This window comes from Heterodontus francisci, chromosome 10 (assembly GCF_036365525.1).
Source record: "Heterodontus francisci isolate sHetFra1 chromosome 10, sHetFra1.hap1, whole genome shotgun sequence".
Taxonomy (NCBI): Eukaryota; Metazoa; Chordata; class Chondrichthyes; order Heterodontiformes; family Heterodontidae; genus Heterodontus; species Heterodontus francisci.
Window position 1 is genome coordinate 76,395,815 of NC_090380.1, and position 20,890 is coordinate 76,416,704.

The 20,890-nt window shown below is 42.9% G+C and overlaps 1 protein-coding gene and 1 long non-coding RNA gene across 2 annotated transcripts in view; one reads left to right on the forward strand and one right to left on the reverse strand.

Moving 5' to 3' along the window:
* LOC137374549 (uncharacterized) overlaps nucleotides 1-16,884 on the forward strand; it is an 89,097-nt gene extending 72,213 nt beyond the window's left edge. The window contains exons 16-20 of the mRNA XM_068040821.1: nucleotides 1,662-1,724; nucleotides 2,311-2,386; nucleotides 4,383-4,467; nucleotides 13,832-13,919; nucleotides 14,867-16,884. Of these exons, the coding sequence (XP_067896922.1) occupies nucleotides 1,662-1,724; nucleotides 2,311-2,386; nucleotides 4,383-4,467; nucleotides 13,832-13,919; nucleotides 14,867-14,977 (423 nt within the window). The 3' untranslated portion in view covers nucleotides 14,978-16,884. The remainder of the gene's footprint in view (nucleotides 1-1,661; nucleotides 1,725-2,310; nucleotides 2,387-4,382; nucleotides 4,468-13,831; nucleotides 13,920-14,866) is intronic.
* Nucleotides 1,416-20,886, reverse strand: LOC137374551 (uncharacterized). The gene is made up of 3 exons (XR_010975846.1): nucleotides 20,694-20,886; nucleotides 19,093-19,177; nucleotides 1,416-1,605 (listed from the first exon to the last, which is right to left on the reverse strand). It is a non-coding gene; the product is annotated as an uncharacterized lncRNA (long non-coding RNA).
* Nucleotides 20,887-20,890: the final 4 nt, after the last annotated feature.

Genomic DNA, 20,890 nt, shown 5'->3' on the forward strand with positions numbered 1-20,890 from the left:
TAACGGGGGTAGACAGGAAAGTGGAATTGAGTCCACAAACAGATCAGCCATGATGTTATGGAATAGTGGTGCAGGCTCAAGGGGCCGAATGGCCTACTCCTGCTCCTAGATTATACGTTCGAACCTGTAGTCCCTACTCACAATTTAAAATAATTTTCTAGTTACCTTTTCCATACTACTTACAATCTTATACATCTATTTGATCAGCTCCGTGGCACCTGCTGTCGAGGGTGCAAAGCCCGAGTGTCTCCAGTCTTTTTGTGAGGTTTAGAGATGTAAAATTATGGAACAATTTTATGATTCTTTGAATTGCCTCCAATGTTTAAATGAATCCCTGAGTCTCAGTGAACAGAACTGGATACAGTACTCAAGGTTTTGTTCTGATCAGAGCATGGTACAGTTTGATTATGACTTCTCTAAGCTTTAATCTACTGTTTTGGTTCTGTGGTTCAGCATTCTGTTGCCTTTGTTGCTGCTCTGTAATGACTGGACATGTTGAGCATCGAGTCTACCAAGATTCCTTCTTGCTTTTTAACTTCACCTTGGTTAGTCCAGCATCGTTCATGGAATATGTAAACTGCCCATTTTCCCTTCCTATGTGCAGTACCTTACACTTGTCTGTATTGTATTTCAACTGGGATTGTTTTCCTATATTTTGCCCAAGTACATCATTACTAATAATTATTACTAATAAGCACCTTCACTGGCCTTGAAAAGCTACTTTTGTATTGCAGAATGTCAAATTACTCCATTATGATTTTTTAAAATCCACTTTTAATATTTTTTAAAGTTTGTTTATCTTTATTTTAGTTTCTATCTTAATCCCAATCAAAATCACTTATTTCACTATCTGAAATTCTAGATTAAGAGTAAAGGGAATCAATGCTTTTGACTTCCTGGTTTGTTGTCTATAAGAATACTTCATTGCAATTGGCTGCTTACCCTGCTTGCTGACATCACTGCTGCGGGATGCCTGGAGATTCCTTTGACTTGGTATCAGATGTAAACTGCCACTGGGAAAGGGGAAGTCCATGCTACAGAGATTGCTAGATCTTTGTGGGTAGCTCTCTTGCCACTGACCACAAAGTCCAGGCCAATATATTCGATCTTTAATGTTTCTCTTAAAAAATGAACAAATGTGGTTACTTTAAAAACAGATAGCTAGTCTGAGGACTTTTATAGTACCTCTTGATAGTTTGTTTTATATCAGAATTAATTGCCTGACACGTCTTGGTCCTAAAGCATGGCAGAAACGTCCTTGTATGTGTTGTCAATGTGAGGTTACAAAGATCTGGTTGCCTTTAACGATGTTTCTATTGGTTACAAAACTAAAGGAGATAAAACTGTTCAAAGTAGGATAACTAACAGTTTAAATGACAAATGATAACTTTATTTTTTTAAACTTTATTCTCTGCCTGCGAGTATTTTTCTGTTTCCTCCTGGTCGCTTTGGTGCTTGGCATTACATATTAGACATTGTCACAATTGTCTTGGCCCATCTGGCTCTGTTGTTAACACTTGGAAGGCATTACAGCTCCTTCTTCATTGCTTACCCACATGTGGCTGTCGTAGCTCCAGTACCCATTTCACCTTACTTTGGAGCTCGCTGCAAAGCAAAGAATGTTTTTTCTTAAACTATACCATTTATATTTTCTTTTACAGAATCTAGATACTCGAACAACTTTAGCTCTTGCTTCTAAGTTCACAGTACTTGATTACATACAGGTATGTAACTATTTATAGTTATAAATTTCACATACAAAAAGAGTGCTTTATCTTTCAATCCATAATTCTGCCTCTTGTTTTCCACCACCTCCCATCCACCCTCGTGCCCCCTCCCCACCCCCACCACAATATTTCTTCTCGGAGCAGTTTCCATTACCTAGGTAGTTGTAAATGTACACTGTCTCATTTTTGCTGTTAGTGCCAGTTGTTTGGTACATTTGCAGCAAAGAAGGTACATTTTTCTCTTTCTGGCTATTAAATAAAAAGCACTTAACCAATCTCTGTCCTGATCCTGGGTGATGTAACTTCATATTTAATAATGCTCACAACCTGGCATCCATTTGGAAATCTCTCACAGTGGCTATAACACTAGAGAATAGTATAAATGGAAGTAAGTACTGCTTTTCAGGATGGATTTGAGATTTGGGGCAAGGATAACTAGGAGTGCTGTCTGTTTATATCACTCTACACCTATTCTATTTGTTTTGCTCTGAAGCATTCTGATCTCAAATGTGCATCTTCACCTTTAGTAAAAGACAGGCTCTTAAACTGCCAGTTTCTTCTTGTATCTTGCACTTCCTCACAGGCTAATCGGCAGCGATCACGGACTATGCAGTTCATGAAAGAAATCTTCAATGATGTGCAATGCATCATCACACCAGGTAAGGCTGTACTTTTGTCTAATGTAGTGTCAAACTAAATAATAGATTAAATAAGGTATGCTCAGATCATTTTAATATAGATTCCCTTATCCAAGATCGTCCAAGCTTTTTGTCTTCATGGGCCACTTAGAAACCTAGCATTGAAGCTGCAGGGACCACAAGTAAAGTTTAAATCAATGTTCCTGTTAATTTACATATGCCTAAAGGTGTGGATACTAACAGATCTTGGTGTTCTGACTTTGGATTTATGAACCAATGAGCTAACAGCATTAAGAGCTGTCCTTTCCAATCAGACAGCATGAAAATATTTTATTTAATATATTTAAAAATGTTCACCAGTTATTAATTGGACAGAACCTGTAATAACCAATACTATATCACATTGGTAAGCATTTTATCACCTATGTCTCTTAGTCTAGGGTCTGACATGCTATGGTTCCCTGAAAATACTTTGACCTATCATGGGAATTTATAAGTGCTAATTTGCATTGCTAATGCACATTGTGCATTGCAATAGATATAAAGAGCAAATTGGAGGATTTCTATCCTGATTTTTTTTAAAAAAGAGACTGAAATGAGTCTGAAATGTTTGGGACGATTCTCACGTATTTGCCACGTTTTCCACTGAATTCAGAAAATGTCAGTAGGCAGAATTTATAGATGCTGGATCTAGATTTTTCTATAGTAACCTTGCCTGAGATATTTAAGAAACTATTCTTCTTGAACTCAAGTCAATTTGAAAATGTCTGGAAGGCAACTGTTCCATCTATAATGATGAGAAAGAGGCAAATGTTATATTACTGGCTTCAGGAGACAGCTTGTGAAAAGGAACCATTCAATTTGAAACTCCTGGGAGGAAATTGGTTTGAAGCTTCCAAGAGATGGCTTAGGTTAGGGAAGACATTCACTGTCGTAAGACAAATAAGAAAAGAAAGATATTCCAAGTTATTTATAAAGGCTTAGATTATTACTTAGAGTTGCAATCCTTTTATTATTTTTCTCTAGGTGAAAGGAATTCTACTGCAAATATATGCCTGTTAATTAACTGTTAATTTTCATTGTTTCATAAATTCAAGTAATATTTTAATCTAAAATGAGGTTTGACGTGATATCTTGCCACTTTCAATGACTGGAGTGAGATAGTTCAAAGGCATAATATTAATACAAGAAACTTAAAAATGCCAGGCAGGATTTGGCTGTTCAGAAGATTGCAGAAATATGTGCAAAATAACCAAGATTTTAAGTTTGGGATAGACCCTTTCCTAGTAATGGAGCACTGGGACTTGGCCATGAAACTGATGTAAACAGAGAGTTGAAATAATTTGGAGCAAGAATGAATAAAAGGGCTTAAAAAAAAAACAGAAGTGTTGGCCAACTTATTAGTCCCCTCTCACCCAAATTCTGTCCACGCAAAGCAATCTGCCAAACTCAAAATTGCCCTTGTATTTCAAATAAACTTCCTTTAATATTTCAGGAACTGTCATTGTGTTCTGTAGAGTGAAGGCTACAATTTTTGCAACCTCAAAGTTTGCAAGAATGCTGTAACTTGAGACTGATCTCAACATCTTTAGTGATTCTTATTTAAGGAAATGAGGGGGTGTTGTGTCTGATGAGAAAGACATCACAAGCATCAATTGCAACTGTAATATTTAATGTTTACTGTTGGGGTTGTTTAGGTGTAAAATGGTGGCTGAACTTCAGCATTACATCTAAGGTATGGGATTTCATTTAGACAGTGTTGTGAATTGCTGGTAATGCCACTCTCAGGTAAGTAGTTAATCTATTTAGGTGAGTTGATGCCACCATAAAATAACATTACATGCAATTTAGGACACATAAATCTGTCACAGCTGGGGGTTTGTTAAAAATAGTGCTAATTAAGCGGTATTAGCAAATTTGCCACTGATATTACAGCATCAGGTCTTCATTTGGTTAACCTATAGGCAGATTTGTTAATTATGTTTTATATTTATATTGTTTTTATTTATGTTCCTAGCTATACCCTGCACAGCTCTACCTTCTGAACCCTCTGACTTCAGCACAGGTTGTAGTGATTTTCGTGCCTTGTTCAGCACAATAAGGTAAACATAAGGGATTTTTGGATCAAGAATAGCAAACAATAACTGATAATAACATCAACTGATCTGTCAATAATTCAACCAATTCTGCAATTAAGTAGAGTGCTGGCTATACCTAAATAAAAACGGAAAATATGGAGTTTTCCTTACTGAATTAAGTGGTATGTAATCATGCATTATCTCTTCCCTACTCCCCTGACAGATTCCTCTTTTCTGCACTTCACCTTGTTCCAGCCTCTCTCTTTATAAAATCCTTATTGTCTACCACCTCGCTCTGAATTTCTCCCTAAGATTTGCTCCCTCAGCCTGTGCACTGAGTAACTCCTCATCCAGTAACCTCAATCTCCAAATCCATTCCCCTTGTACTCTGTTCTCTGAATGTATTGCCCTCCCCTAAACCTCACCCTCCATATGAACTCTCCTACCATAACAAACCACTCCTATACCGCATTACCCCCCACCAGCCCCCCCCCCCCACCACCCACTACAACCCAGCAATCCCTGATTTCCTTTATTTCGCATTACCCACATGCTTCTATCCTTTTTCAACTGCACTCCCTTCTGCACCTGCCTCCTGGGGGGAAAAAATTCTTCCTACAAATCATCAACCACTGCATTTTCAAGCTCCTACTTCCTAGCCTTTGGAGCTCCATTCACTGTGGTACCTCTTCAATATTGATCTTCAATAATTCCCCCACCTTTGAAGCCCTTATTCACAGCAGAACCTTCATTGTCTCTCACAACAACAACTCCTATTTCTATAGTGCTTTTAAAGTAATAAAAAATCCCAAGGCACTTCACAGAGGTAGTACAAAACAAAATATGACACTGAGCCATATAAGCAGATATTAGGTCAGGTGACTAAAAGCTTGGTCCAAGAGGTTGGTTTTAAGGAGTGTCTCAAAGGAAGATAAAGAGCTGGAGAGCTAAAAAAAAATGGCAGTCCCAAAGAGCCACTGTGATCTCCTGCGCAGCAGCTCATTTAATTAGCCAGGGCAGCCCGCCATCACCCCCTCCCCCCAAACATGTGGAGGGAGAGGGCTGTCTGACACCAGCAATGGCGTCAGCTGCCTATGCGCAGGCGCTGGCGCCATTTTTTAAAGGGCAGCAGCCTTACCGGTTAATTTAAATTTTTAAAGATACACCCCCGCCAAAATTTATCTAATAAAATTCTAAAGCCCCTTTCCCACCCCACAATAACCATTACATTAAGTATTTTCCCTTCCCCCCCCCCCCCCAAAACACTTACCTTTTAAATCTGACCTTCGTCCCCTCCCCCAGACTGCACAAAGTTTAAAATTCATTGCTTCCCACCATCTCCTACACTCATTACATTTATTTGACCCTGTTTCCCCCCCCCCCGCCCCCACCCCCACACTGCACTGGAAATCCTAACTCCTCCCCCCTCCTCACCAGTGTCATGCCGTAAAGCTTGGCTACCTGACACAAACCTGACTAGACCCGACTACATGTGTCGGGTTCGGGTCGGGTTGGGTCTATATTCCAAGTCCAGCATTCAGGCTCGGGTCGGGTCGGGCTAGACAGTGCTGCTTCCGGGAAGTCATGGAATCAGGCTTACCCATGATTCCCCACAATTCCATCTGCAGGAATAGCCTGCTACCGGAACAGATGAAGGAGATTCGTGTCGGGTTGGGTCGGGCGAGAAAAATATAATGATAAGGCTCAGGCTCAGGTCGGGTTTTAATTTTACACTGGAGCTAGGCTTTATCATGCCGGCTTTCCCCAGACGGGGAATTGAAGGCACGGGCGTGCCGGCCGCTGCACTGAAGATCGCAGCGGGCCTGGAAGATTGCGGGTAAGTTCATTTGAACTTATTCATTTAATTGATTTAAATATGTAGCTGCAGGTCCCGTCGTCCAGCAGGGAGAGGGCTGCCATGGAGCCTGGCTGCGCTGGGAAGATCGGGCTGGGCCCTCACAGCGTGAAGCTCTGTGGCAGGCCTCTGCCGCAACCATCTTCCGGCCCCCCACTGCCATGGAGCCCGACGTCATGAGCTTGGTAAAATCCAGCCCATAGGGAGGGGCCAGGCCATGGAGGGATTTGAAAACGAGGATGATAATTTTAAAATCGAGGCATTGTTTAACTGGGAGCCAATGTACGTCAGCAAGCACAGGCGCGATGGGTGAACAGAATTTGGTGTGAGTTAGGACATAGGCAGCAATGTTTTGGATGACCTCAATTTTATGGAGGGTAGAATATGGGAAGCTGGGCAGGTATGTGTTAGAATTGTTATGGCACGACCGCTCAAGACAAAGACCCCAATCAAAATATATGATTCTGATTGCAGTGGGAGCAACACACTGTCAATTCAGTCCCGTCACTCCACAGGTCACATATCACTTTAAGCTTTCCCAACTCAAAGAAAGCCGCAGCTGAGCTGAATAATCTAGTAACCCCCGAATGAGGTGAACCAAACTAGGTATCTTTAGATATTAACAAATTAAATGTTTACTAGAAAAACTAAAAATAAATCTTAAGCACTACTAAGATAAACCAATATCTAAAGACCTTATGACTTATTTAAAGAATCTAACCCCTGTATTAACATACATATACCCAAACTAGCGCTCTTTTGGTGTTTAATTAGCTGCCCGAAACATAGAAATAACAATAAAGTCTTTGTTGATTTACGTTCCTGCTGAAGTGAAATCTTCCAATGTGCAACAGTCCAATGTTGCTTGAAGTCTTCGCAGTTGTCAGATGGGGAAAAAAAGGTTCTTCAACAGTAGTCTAGTTCAGCAGTTAAAGTGTTGCTCTTCTCTAGCGATGAACACAGTAAATTGACAAATAGCTATTTATGAAAAAGAATTAATCTGGCTTGACTTTTCAGAATTCTGAGAGAGAATAACAAATAGGGTTTAAATAGACTGAGGAGAGAGCTCTCCTATTTCCTTCACGTGACAGAACAGTCTGTTAACTATGGGCAGAATTTTACGCCACCCCAGTGGGTAGGATGGTGGCGTGGGGGCAGCGTAAAATTGAACGGGAGGCTCCGGGAAGCCTACACACCCCGCTCCCGCCTCCAGTCTACTTTATAGCAGTCGGGCAGGGAAACGTCCGCCATCACAAGGCAAATCAAAGCCCTTAAGTGGCTACTTAATGGCCACGTAAAAGCCCTCGCCCGCCTCCACGGGTATTTTACCCATGGCAAGCGGGTGTGCTGGTGACGTGAAAGGCCGCTCAGCGATAGCTGCCGGTCTTTCCACGCGCGGGGGGGGGGGGGGGTGCCATGGCTGTGCCTGATTGTGGGACGCCACCCCCCCCCTCCCAAAAGACCACCCTAGCCTCACCAGGGCAAGACCAATCTCCCTGGTGAGGCATGCCCAACTTACCTTACCTCCTGGTTCCATGTCGTCAGCTGGGCTGCAGTCCCAGCAGTGGCCACTGCTCCTAGTAGCGGCCCGCTGATTGGCCGGCAGCTCACTGAGGCGGGATCTCCTCCCTCAAGAGGGTGGAAGTACCACCTCGGGACCGTAAAATGCAGGATGGATCCCCGGGCTAGGCGGAAGCAGGTTCACCGCTGACTTTTACGTTGGTGGCGAATTCCCATCTGCCTAAGGTAAAATCCAGCCCCCTGTGTGTCTCTGCAAAGCCAGTTTTTTTTTCCAGCTAGTTTCAAAGTTGAACGGCAACATTGTATATCCTGTTTTCTGTCTCTGAATAGTTGTTCCCGGTAAACAGAATGCACTTTGGCTGTCAGTCCCTGGAGCTTGTTGCCTTAAAGCAGTACTGATCTTTTTACAGCCTTAAAGGCACACCGCATATTTCCCAAAAAAAAACATGATCATGACAGATTGGTCATCTGGAGATAACAAAGGCGTGAATGAGGGTTTCAGCAGCAGATGAACTGAAACAGGGGCACAGATGGGTGGGATGTTACGGAGGTGGAAATAGGCAGTCTTAGTGAAGGTGTAGATATTTGGTTGAAAACTCATCTTGGGGCCAAATATGACACCAAGGTTGTGAACATTCTGGTTCAGCCCCAGGCAGTTGCGAAGGAGAGCGATGGAATCGGTGGCAAGGGAGCAGAGTTTGTGGCTGGGACCGAAGACAATGGCTTCTGTCTTCTCAATATTTAATTGGAAGAAATTCCTGCTGATCCAGTACTGGGTGTCAGATGAGAGGTCTGACAATTTAGAGACAGTGGAGCAGTCAAGAGGTGGTTTAGTTTAGTTTAGAGATACAGCACTGAAACAGGCCCTTCGGCCCACCGAGTCTGTGCCGACCATCAACCACCCATTTATACTAATCCTACACTAATCCCATATTCCTACCAAACATCCCCACCTGTCCCTATATTTCCCTACCACCTACCTATACTAGTGGCAATTTATAATGGCCAATTTACCTACCAACCTGCAAGTCTTTTGGCTTGTGGGAGGAAACCGGATGGTGAGATAAAGCTGTTTGTCGTCAGCATACCTGTGGAAACCCATGTGTTTTTGGATGATATCACTGAGAGGCAGCATGTGAATGAGAAATAGGAGGAGGCCAACGATGAATCCTTGGGGGACACCAGAGGTAACTGTGTGGGAATGGGAAGAAAAGCCATAGATGGTGATTCTCTGGCTATGATTAAATAGATAAGAATGGATAAGACAGACGTGTGCAGTCCCATCCAGCTGGATGACAGTGGAGAGGCATTGGAGGAGAATGGTGTGGTCAACTGTGTCAAAGGCTGCAACAGGTTGAGAAGGACGAGGATAGTTTTCCTTCGTCACAGTCACATAGGATGTCATCTGTGACTTTGATAAGAGCCATTTCAGTACTGTGGCAAGGCCAGAAATCTGATTGTAGGGATTCAAAGGTGGAATTCCGGGAAGGATGGTTATGGATTTGGGAGGTGACAACACGTTCAAGGACTTTGGAGAGGAAAGGACGTTGGAGATGGGGTGGTAGTTTGCAGGATAGTGGGGGCAAGGGTTGTTTTTTTTTTTAGTGAGGTGGATTTGAAAGAGTGAGGGACAGAACCTGAGGAGAGCCAACAATGTCAGCTAACATGGGAGCCAGAAAGGGAAGTTGAGTGGTCAGTAGTTTAGTGGGATTAGAGTCGAGAGAGAGGAGGTAGGTCTCGTGGACAAGATGAGCTCAAAACGGACATATGGAGAGGAACTAGAGGAGAAGATAAGTTCAGGGCTAGGGCAGGGGTGAACCTTAGAGAAAATTGGGCCCGGGGGCTAGGGGTAGGGAGAGAAGTGGCAGAGGTTGCTGATCAGCTGGTCTCAACCTTGGAGACAGAGAAATCCATGAACTCTTCGCACTTGTCATTAGAGGTGAGGGTGAAGGAGACAGGAGAAAGGAGTTTAAGAAGATGGTTTGCAGTCGAGAAAAGAAGCTGGGGTTACCTTGGCATTCCCAGGTTGATTCTAGAATAGTAAGCAGTTATAGCAGACAAGAACAGGACCCAGTAGTGGTACAGTCAGATCTAGCGGTGGATGGCTAAATGAGTTGTCCGCCATATTCATTCAAACTATGTCCTTTAGACTTAAGGGAGTGAAGATGAAGGCCGTACCGGGAGAATAGTCAGGTTGCGAGAGAGTGATGCTTTTAATAGGGACTATGGTGGTGAGAGTGCGGTTGAGCAGATTGGTAGCTGCAGAAATGTCGTGGTGAATGGAGGGCCAAAAGTTGACAGTTGGGAACTTGAGAGTGCGGTTCTAAATGAATTGGGGGAGAGTTTTTTTCCAGGGGTGGCTACAGAAGGAAGTAGGGTTTGGAGGGGGAAGCGGGATGTGGGTGGAGAGTGATTCACAGAGGTGATCAGAGATGGCCTTATATGTGATTGATACTATGGGGGTGGTGAGGCCACATGAGATGGCAAGGTCAAGCGGGTGGTCATGAAAGTGAATTGAGGAGGTTACATGGAGGGTGAGATTAAGGGATGATGGGAGGCCTGTGAACTCAAAGGAGAGACAACATGCTAAATTGAGATAGAACATAGAATAGTACAGCATAGTACAGGCCCTTCGGCCCACGATGTTGTGCCGAACCTTTAACCTACTCAGGATCAAACTACCTACATACCCTTCATACTACTATCATCCATGTACCTATCCAAGAGTCGCTTAAATGTCCCTAATGTATCTGCTTCTACTACCACCGCTGGCAGTGCATTCCACGCACCCACCACTCTCTGTGTAAAGAACCTACCTCTGACATCTCCCCGAAACCTTCCTCCAATCACCTTAAAATTATGCCCCCTGGTGATAGCCCTTTCCGCCCTGGGAAAAAGTCTCTGGCTATCCACTCTATGCCTCTCATCATCTTGTACCCCTCTATCAAGTCACCTCTCTCCAATGAGAATAGCCCTAGCTCCCTCAACCTTTCTTCATAAGACATGCCCTCCAGTCCAGGCAGCATCCTGGTAAATCTCCTCTGCACCCTCTCTAAAGCTTCCACATCCTTCCTATAATGAGGCGACCAGAACTGAACACAATATTCCAAGTGTGGTCTAACCAGGACTTTATAGAGCTGCAGCATAACCTCGCGGCTCTTAAACTCAATCCCCCTGTTAATGAAAGCCAACACACCATACACTTTCTTAACAACCCTATCAACTTGGGTGGCAACTTTGAGCAATCTATGAACGTGGACCCCAAGATCCCTCTGTTCCTCCACACTACCAAGAATCCTGTCTTTAAGCCTGTATTCTGCATTCAAATTCGACTTTCCAAAATGAATCATTTCACATTTTTCCAGGTTGAACTCCATCTGCCACTTCTCAGCCCAGCTCTGCATCCTGTCAATGTCCCGTTGCAACCTACAACAGCCTTCCACACTATCCACAACTCCAGCAACCTTCATGTCATCGGCAAACTTGCTAACCCAGCCTTCCACTTCCTCATCCAAGTCATTTATAAAAATCACAAAGAGCAGAGGTCCCAGAACAGATCCCTGCGGAACACCACTGGTCACCGAGCTCCAGGCTGAATACTTTCCATCTACTACCACCCTCTGTCTTCTATGGGCCAGCCAATTCTGTATCCAGACAGCCAATTTTCCCTGTATCCCATGCCTCCTTACTTTCTGAATCAGTCTAACATGGGGAACCTTATCAAACGCCTTGCTAAAATCCATATACACCACATCCACTGCTCTTCCTTCATCAACGTGTTTTGTCACATCTTCAAAGAATTCAATAAGGCTTGTGTGGCATGACCTGCCCCTCACAAAGCCATGCTGACTGTCTCTAATCAAACTATGCTTTTCCAAATAATCATAAATCCTGTCTCTCAGAATCCTCTCCAATAATTTGCCCACTACCAACATAAGACTGACTGGTCTATAATTCCCAGGGTTATCCCTATTCCCTTTCTTGAACAAGGGAATAACATTTGCCACCCTCCAATCATCTGGTACAACTCCAGTGGACAGTGAGGACGCAAAGATCATCGCCAAAGGCGCGGCAATCTCTTCCCTCGCTTCCCATAATATCCTTGGGTATATCCCGTCTGGCCCCGGGGACTTATCTGTCCTCATGTCTTTCAAAATTTCCAGCACATCCTCCCTCTTAACATCAACCTGTTCGAGCATATCAGCCTGTTTCACGCTGTCCTCACAAACGACCAGGTCCCTCTCACTAGTGAATACTGAAGCAAAGTATTAATTTAGGACCTCCCCTACCTCCTCCGACTCCAGGCACAAGTTCCCTCCACTATCCCTGATCGGCCCTACCCTCACTCTGGCCATCCTCTTGTTCCTCACATAAGTGTGGAACGCCTTGGGATTTTCCTTAATCCTACCTGCCAAGACTTTTTCATATCCCCTTCTAGCTCTCCTAAGTCCATTCTTCAGTTCCTTCCTGACTACCTTGTAACCCTCTAGAGCCCTGTCTGATCCTTGCTTCCTCAACCTTAAGTAAGCTTCCTTCTTCCTCTTGACTAGCTGTTCCACATCTCTTGTCATCCAAGGTTCCTTCACCCTACCATCCCTTCCTTGCCTCATCGGGACAAACCTATCCAGCAGTCGCAGCAAGTGCTCCCTAAACAACCTCCACATTTCTGTCGTGCATTTCCCTGAGAACATCTGTTCCCAATTTATGCTCCCCAGTTCCTGCCTAATAGCATTGTAATTTCCCCTCCCCTAATTAAATATTTTCCCATCTCGTCTGCTCCTGTCCCTCTCCATGACTATAGTAAAGGTCAGGGAGTTGTGATCACTATCATCGAAATGCTCGCCCACCAAGAGATCTGCCACCTGGCCTGGTTCGTTGCCAAGCACCAAATCCAACATAGCCTCCCCTCTAGTCGGCCTATCTACATATTGAGTCAGGAAACCTTCCTGGACACACCTGACAAAAACTGCTCCATCCAAACTATTTGCACTAAGGAGATGGAGGTTAAAATCACCGAGGATGAGAAGACACTCAGTGCACAGGCTGAGGGAGGAAAGCAGTGAAGATGGCTTGTTGAGAAGATTGTTGACTCGGGTGGTCAGTAGAGATCCAGGATGTTAAATTGGAGTTGAGGGGTTGGAACAAGGTGAGATGCTGAAAGGATTAAAAAGTGCCAGAGGAATAGGGGGACAGATTAAGGTGATATTTAGTTACAGTAACCACACCACCACCATCATGACAGTCTGGGCGAAGCAAATGGTAAAAGGTATAGGTGGGGAACCTTCAGTTAGGAGGAAGGTGTCATCACCCCCAGCCAGGTTTCCATCAATACCATGATGTTGATACAATCACTCACAAGAAGCTCATGGATTGCAAGGGCTTTGTTTGCGAGTGAACGGACATTATGGAGGGAGATGGGGAGAGAGGCATTGATAGCTGGACCACTGGCAGAGTCCAAGGGATCAGCATTGGGAAGGGTGAGTTGGAGAGGGAGGAGATTAGCAATATCAGCCCCCAGTCAGCACTTTGGGCAGGAAGAATAGGATAGGGCAGATTGTTACTCACTTTATGATGACATTAAAAGGGATGATGAATGGAAAAAGGCAACCCTTGGGTACACGCAAATATTAACCAGAGTGTGACCATTGAAAATTGGATGTATCTCAGCTGGTCCAAGTACCCTGTGGATAATTGGTTATAAATGTTTAACTTCCTTCTTTTACTTATCCCTGGTCAGCTTGCAGTGACATTTAGTCAGAATGATATGAGTGCAAATCAGACATTAACTGAAGTCAGCAATATACAGTATTCTGATAGTGTACAGTGAGCTATAGCTTGCATTGCACCTATACCAGGCCTTGAATTTGTAATTGAACAAATAAGAAGAAAAATAATTAAGAGTACACCGTACACACCATGAATAGATAATACAAAAAAAGTCCATAATAAAATTAGCATTAGTTAGCTGTGGAAATTCTTAATTTTACTGGCTAATATATTTTATCATCTCAGATATATGCAGCTTGCGAATTTGACAGGAATTCCCTCTCTCGTGGTTCCTGTTGGGTATAGCTCCTCCGGTCTACCCATAAACCTTCAGGTAAGGTCACGTTCTCTCAATACTCAATGCAAAAGTCATTATGAGCAAACGATGCAAAAATTCTTCTTTAGATCTGATTTAAGGCAATGAGCAGATAAAGGTCCCAAGTGCAAACCCCATTTGTTTTCTGATGTGGCTGTAGGAGCTCTACAATTGCTTTAAATGCCCTTGGGTAAGGGAGTGAAAAATCAGTCAGGCTTTTGCTCCTTATTGCTGTTCAGTAATCTATATTGGAAATGCACATGTGTGGATTTTGGGTAGGGACAGAATTCAGTTTTCCTGTGATGCTTGATGAGGTTGAACAGCAAGCATATACTAATGAATTAAATGTAATCCTGAGGCTCTCCTAATGACTTAGCTAGTTGAACTAGGTAGTAGCTGTGCCATACTGAGCAGGTAGCTCCCATTAGAACAAAAAGCAAAATATAATCCTGCCAGAGTATTCATTAACCCTTTCAATACTTTGCCTTTTCATTTTCAGGTGCTTATGGTAAATTATTACATTGTCTGTGGTTGAGGAAAAGCTAGTCATTTTTATTTTGTGGAAGACTCCATATGAGAAAATGTGAAATGCAGCATACAGGAAAGATTCAGGCATCTAGATGAATATGGTGTATTGGAGATCAGTCAGCTTGAGTTGGGATAGATTTGCATATGCCAAATCATAAACTACCTAAAACAATGCGAAAATCAAACAATTGGCTTCTTTCTACTGTAGGGTTGTTTGTTTATCTCCCCATGTGGTTGCACCCATTTAATTGTTACCAGTAGCTGGATCAGAATAGAATGCACAGCTCTGCATCTTTGTTTTCCTCGGCTCTTGTCCGTTAAGTTCTGGGAGCACTGAAGTCAGCTGGCCTTCTGTAATACCATTGCATTGAAATCACATTGTCTGCCCTTGTATTAAAAAAAGCAGTTACATTAATAATTCTGATTCTTCCTCCCAGATTATGGGTAAATGGTGGGATGAAGCAATTCTGTTCCGAGTTGGAATAAAGGTGGAACAGTTCCGTGCTGAAACAAAGAAACCTCAGATTTATTATGATCTTCTGCAATGAAACATTCAGGCCCTCACAAGGTGACTTCTTGTGGTTTTACAAACTGAAGCCAATATTCCTATTGCTCGTGTATTTAGAGGAAGCATTCAACTTTTGTGTATAATAACTTGAAATTTGAAGCTGCCTCTTTTTTCAAAGAATTTATTAAGTGATTCTGGGCTGCCCTACTGCTTATTCATCCCTGTACATTTTCTTTGTCATACTGCTTGTCAGCTCTCCTGCTGGGGGGCCAAATTGGTTGGTTGCAGACACGACTTTCCTTTTATTTCCCTTTCCTTTTACAGATTACCTGTAGGCTGCTATTGAGAAGGATGTAAGATTAAGATGGTTATTTACATACATACAATAAATGTTCTCATACAAATCATGGAGTGTAGTATCATTTTATAGGAACTGACAGTAAGTGCAGTTTAAATAAATGATTTTAAGTATGAGTCTAATTCTAAATGAGAAGGCACTTATCAAAACCCCTCTCTGATTCTAATTGAAGGCCAACATAGTGAACTTCTGTGCCTGCTAATGCCATTTTTGATGCTAGTCGTTGAGCAATTTAATCATTAAATCTGGGAGTCACACAGAAATACCTGTGGCTTGTAACATCATGTTAAGCAACTGTATTCATTCTTGAAGCCTTGCCTGGTAATTCTTTTCGTATGTATTAGAATATGAAACACATTGAAATCCATAATCTAGATCCTGATGATGGATAAATTGTACTGTCTTAAGTTATGATTATCCCAAAGATGAAACTTAATATAAAAAACAAAATGCTGAAAATTTGAAACAAAAACACAAAATGCTACAAACACACAGCAGGCCAGTCAGCATCTGAGAAAACACACAAGTTTAAGTTTTGGCTGCAGGAGGGTCTGCAACTTAAACATGAAACTTAACTTTGCTACCAGATGAAGATAGCTTAGAAATGACATGGAGTTTTTAGGACTGTAAACAAAAATCAGTTTTGTAATTTGTTGTAAATTCTTATTACTTTGTCAAAAACAAATGTAATTTAGCTAATTGCCATCTTGTAGAGAGACTGTAAAGACATTTGTTGTTTGCATTACGTATTAATCTTAAGTAACCTGGCTGCTAATTGTTGAAACACACTAACTTGTCTAATAATTTTGTTAGCCTGATGCTACTAAGCCACAGAGTTTGACTGCTGTTTGCCAGTGGGGAGAGACCATCAGGGTGTCCCATCCCCAAAGGAGTTCTGTCTCTGGAGTTTTATGCTCGTAATGACTTGAATAAGCATTACAGACACTTCAACTTGAATTGAATTCTGCTCCCAACATCAAAGCTTTCTGGCAAGCTATGAATCACCATTTCAGCATAATTGATAAAACATTATGAATAGAAACTGTTCATGTTTTCCTTAAATTGTGGTTGTATAACTCATTCTTTCATTTGAATTGCTAAGATGATTTGAGGAACATTGCTACAAACTTTCAGGTTTGGCAGGGGTGTAGAAGGGGCATTTCAGACTGATCCCCAATTTTCCCTTTCGTTAACTTCAATAAAAAGGAAAATCAGGCGGGGTATCCAACGGGTGATCAATCAGATATCGATTATTCTACACTCAAGCTGAAATTGAATGCTCCAGTGAATGTTATTCAACAATTTAGATAAGAACAATGTTATAACATCTTTGATTAAATAGAAAATTCTATATTGCACCTGTAACACTTGTTGATGTTTTGTGTTTTTAACTATTGCTGTTATACTGTTGTGGCATGACTGACCAACCATTTAACTGTGCTGCTCACATGAATCTGTTCGACTGAATAAACCATCTAATTGAGTATTTCAGATGAGTGTGATGGCGCCCTATCAGCTTTTCAGGTATATGTTCAGCATCTGTAACTGAAATATTTTCATTTAAATAAAAGACCTTTTCACTATCAGAACTGAAGCTTTTTGGCAAAACTGTTTATAAAACATCTATACATTTTGTTTTTTTAAAGCATTATATGATTAGCATTTGATTGAGAAGTAAAATAAAAGCATACAGTTTAACCACAATGATCATGACAGGGTTTCACTAAATTACTGTGCAACTATATTGGTACCTTATTAATGTCTACCAAAATTGCAAAGCTGATCTATGTTTTTTTGAGCTGTAGATATGTGTCTCTATTGAGGAAAAGCATTTACAACATTATAGTAAGCACTTGTCAACTTTTACTAAGCATCCTGTTAGAATTGTATACATTAAATTCTACCCTGTCTCTTCCCACCCACCCATCCCTAAAGCATGATCCACAGGTAGTATATTTCTAGGAGGATCTGTACACACATCCTGGGATGAATTTAAATTTGTATATTAATAATTGAACATTTATTATACTTCACAATTGATCATTGTTAAGGTAAAAGAGGTGGCATTTTGGATTTGGCTGTGGTCCATATACCAACTGTGTCTGGTACAAATTCAGTATAATTTCCTTGCTTTTCTATTTGATATTTCTATGTATAAAATAATTTTATGGCCTCTTCAACTAGCACTTTCTCTTTCTTAACGACCATTGTATTTTCACTCCAAGGTTTCTCTTCCTCCAATCTCTTAAGCATCTTACTCTTTATGATAAAGCGTGAATTTGCATTTAGACACCTAGGGTGAAATTCAACTTTGCTAAAGCCACAGATTTGGTGATAGCAGGTCACCTGCCCGTTAGACACTTCACGCAATTGTCTTTTCTGTTGACTTCAGGGGAAACTCTATTGAAGTTGAATTTTACCCTCCATGTGTTTCATGACCTTGGGATGTCCTAAAGCATGTCACAGGCAATGCATTATTTTTGAAATGTTGTCACTGCTTTGTAGGCAAATGTGACAGCCAGTTACCACATGGTGTGGTTCCACAGGCAGCAGTGAGATGAATTTGTTTGGGGAGGGGAGGGATGAATGTTAACCTGGAAACTAACAAAACCCCTTGCCCTTTTTATTTAAAAAAAGTTCCATTGGACAAAACAGGGTCTCAGTGCCACCTGAAAAGCAGTACCTCCAACAACGTAAGGCTCCCTCTGTTCTTCACTGAGCTGATAGCATAGATTAAGTGCCCAAGTCCTGGAATGGAGCTGGAAGCTATGACGTCAATTAACTGTGTTCGTAATTTTGTATCTATCACCAGTAAACATGGTCATTTCTCTTGTGTCTGTGTCCAAATCTTTCATACACATAGAAAATGGAGAGAGCTCTGGAACATATCACTGCCTACGTCCCACGAATCCTTTCTGATTTCTACTCTTTAATTTTTTCCCCCAACCATCCCTCTATCAATGTGCCTATAATTACTTTTAATACCATGTGCTTTAATTTCCATAATAAATATTTTATGTGCACCATATAAAATTTCTTCCGAAAATACATATAATCAACATTCATTATACTGCTTGTAATTTTTGCAAAAAATCAGTGAAATAACTTGAGTAGAATCTGCCCTTTACAACGCTATGCTGACAGTCCTTGATAAATTCATGCCTTTCAAATTGTACACCAATTTCACCAGTCTCTAGTGGGCTCATTTTCCTCTGCATGCCTATTTCCAGGGCGCAATGCAGAGGGGAAAAGAGTGGAGACTCCTTGTAGATGGTCGCTGTCCCATTGACGCTTCTCAGGACTTGTTATGGGTTGAATAAGGACTGAATCAGTGGGCTGGATTTTAAGGAGCCCTCAACGTTGGGATCCATGGGCAGGGGGTCCTGCAGACAGCCCCGGGTGAAGCCCATCATTGACCTTGATGCCAGCAGGGCCCGGCCTGATATTACCGGCGGCAGCGAGGCCTCATAGCGGCCCCACTGACACTCAGTGTGTGAGTGGGTGAGGTTGAGAACATTTTTGGGTATTGTAATAAATAGTTATCTTTTTAAACCTACAAGAAAACCTGTTGTATGTTTGTTTGACCCTTAAACACTCAGGGATTAAAACACTGGGCTGAATTTTACGAGCCCCTCGACGCCATGGGTTGCGGTGGAGGGGGCCCACCTCATTCACGCGTCAAGAAGGGCCCGCCGCATATTACCGGCGGCGGGGGGACCTCAGTGCAGCCCCGTTCCCACCAAGCGGCCTTCATATACATATTCAAATTATACTAAATTAGATGCAAATTCGCTTACCTGCTGGCGGCGGCTGTCCAACACTGATTTTACGGCCGCCAATTGTCCCTCGCGTGCCTTTGGAATGTCATACCAAGGCAGGAACCTGGTGTGGAGGGGGAGGAATAAAGTTTTCAGGGTGGGAGGGGTGGGGGAGCAGAGAAAACAATTTTGATTGGATGTGGGGATGGTGGGAAGGGGTTGAAGGGCAAAAGTTTGAAGGTTGCGCGGTAAAATTCAGGTAGGGAAAAAGGCAAGTTTTGGTTATCTCAGGCAATGAAATGACCATTGGGGGCGGTTGGGGAAGGGCCAACTATTCTATTCTGTTCTGATGAAAGGTCACTGACCTGAAACGTTAACTCTGCTTCTCTATCCACAGATGCTGCCAGACCTGCTGAGTGTTTCCACCATTTCTTGTTTTTATTTCAAATTTCCAGCCTCCGCAGTATTTTGCTTTGAATTTAACGTTTCAGGTTGATGACCTCTTGTCAGAAGTGGAAAAGGTTAAGGATATAACAGTTTTGAAGCAAGTACAGAGGTTGGGAAAGGTGAGCTTGGTAGGGGGACAGGATCATAGGAGAAGTAGGCCATTCAACCCCACACACTGTCATGTAATGAGAACGTGGTTGATCTGTGCCCCTAGTGAAATGACGGAAAGAACAAAGGGAAGACCTGTGATAGGGTGGAAAGCAGGAGTGATTAAATGACAAAAGGATTGATAGTGCAAGACAAAGTAATGGTAGTAATGACAAATAGAGAAATGAAAGATGGGTCTAGAGGAGGTGTAAATGACAGTGAAAGGTCATTGACCAAAAACGTTAATGCTGGGGAGAACTTTATGCTGGTGGCGGGGGTCTTGACGTTAGGGGAAACTGACACCAAGATCCCCACGTCACCTCTTCTCTGGAAGGCCTTCTGAAAATTTAGTGCCAATCAGGCACTTAAGTGGACAGCAGATTTAGGACCCCATCACTGGAAGTCCTGCCCTTGGACAGCTGCCAGCCAATCGGAGGCCGGCAGGTGCAGTGCCACTGCGGAGGTGGCTGCTGCTGAAGGTGACCATAGTGGAGGCCTCGGGTAGATCAGGGAGGGAGGGGTCTCATGGGGTGGGTGCTGCAGAGGGGAGGGGGGTCAACAGCAGGATGGGGGGGGGTGTCCCTCTGTGGGACCCCCTCCTCCTCCTCCTCCTCCTCCTCCTCCTCCTGATGCTGGATCCCTTGTTCAGGTACGAAGTGCATTTGAACAAGGGACCGCCCGCTCCCCCAGGAGTCAGGAAGCAGGCCGCATGGTTTTTCGTGCCGTGCTTCCGGTACGGCGACAGCGCTGCCCGCCGCATGGGTAATTGCGGCTGCTGCAGGAAGTGGCTCTTAATTGAGGGTTAATTACCCAGTTAAAGGCCTCAATTGGCAGCGAGGCGGGAAGGCTGTTTACAGACCTTCCCGCCCTGGACTAAATTTCAGCAGAGGCGGTATGGTGGTGGCAACCCCACCCCCCTGCTGCTCTGCCACCATCCCACACCCGATTTTATGCTCTGCCCGCCTCCAAACCCGCCGTCTCTCTCCACAGATGCTGCCAGAACTGCTGATTTTTCCAGCACTGTCTTTATTGTTTTTATTTCTTACCAGGACCTGCGGTCTGAAAAATGGGAGCAGTGGTTTTGATCTTACTCGGGCGTGACAAGCCAAGCAGGCTTTTGCAAGTCTGATATTTTATGTCAGTTTGTGAAGGATTACAAGCAGTTTTCTTTCAGTTGTTGCGTTTCTCTGACGATGTTGCGAACTTCCTTTTCCCGTTTCACAACCTGCCGCTGGGGGCGCTC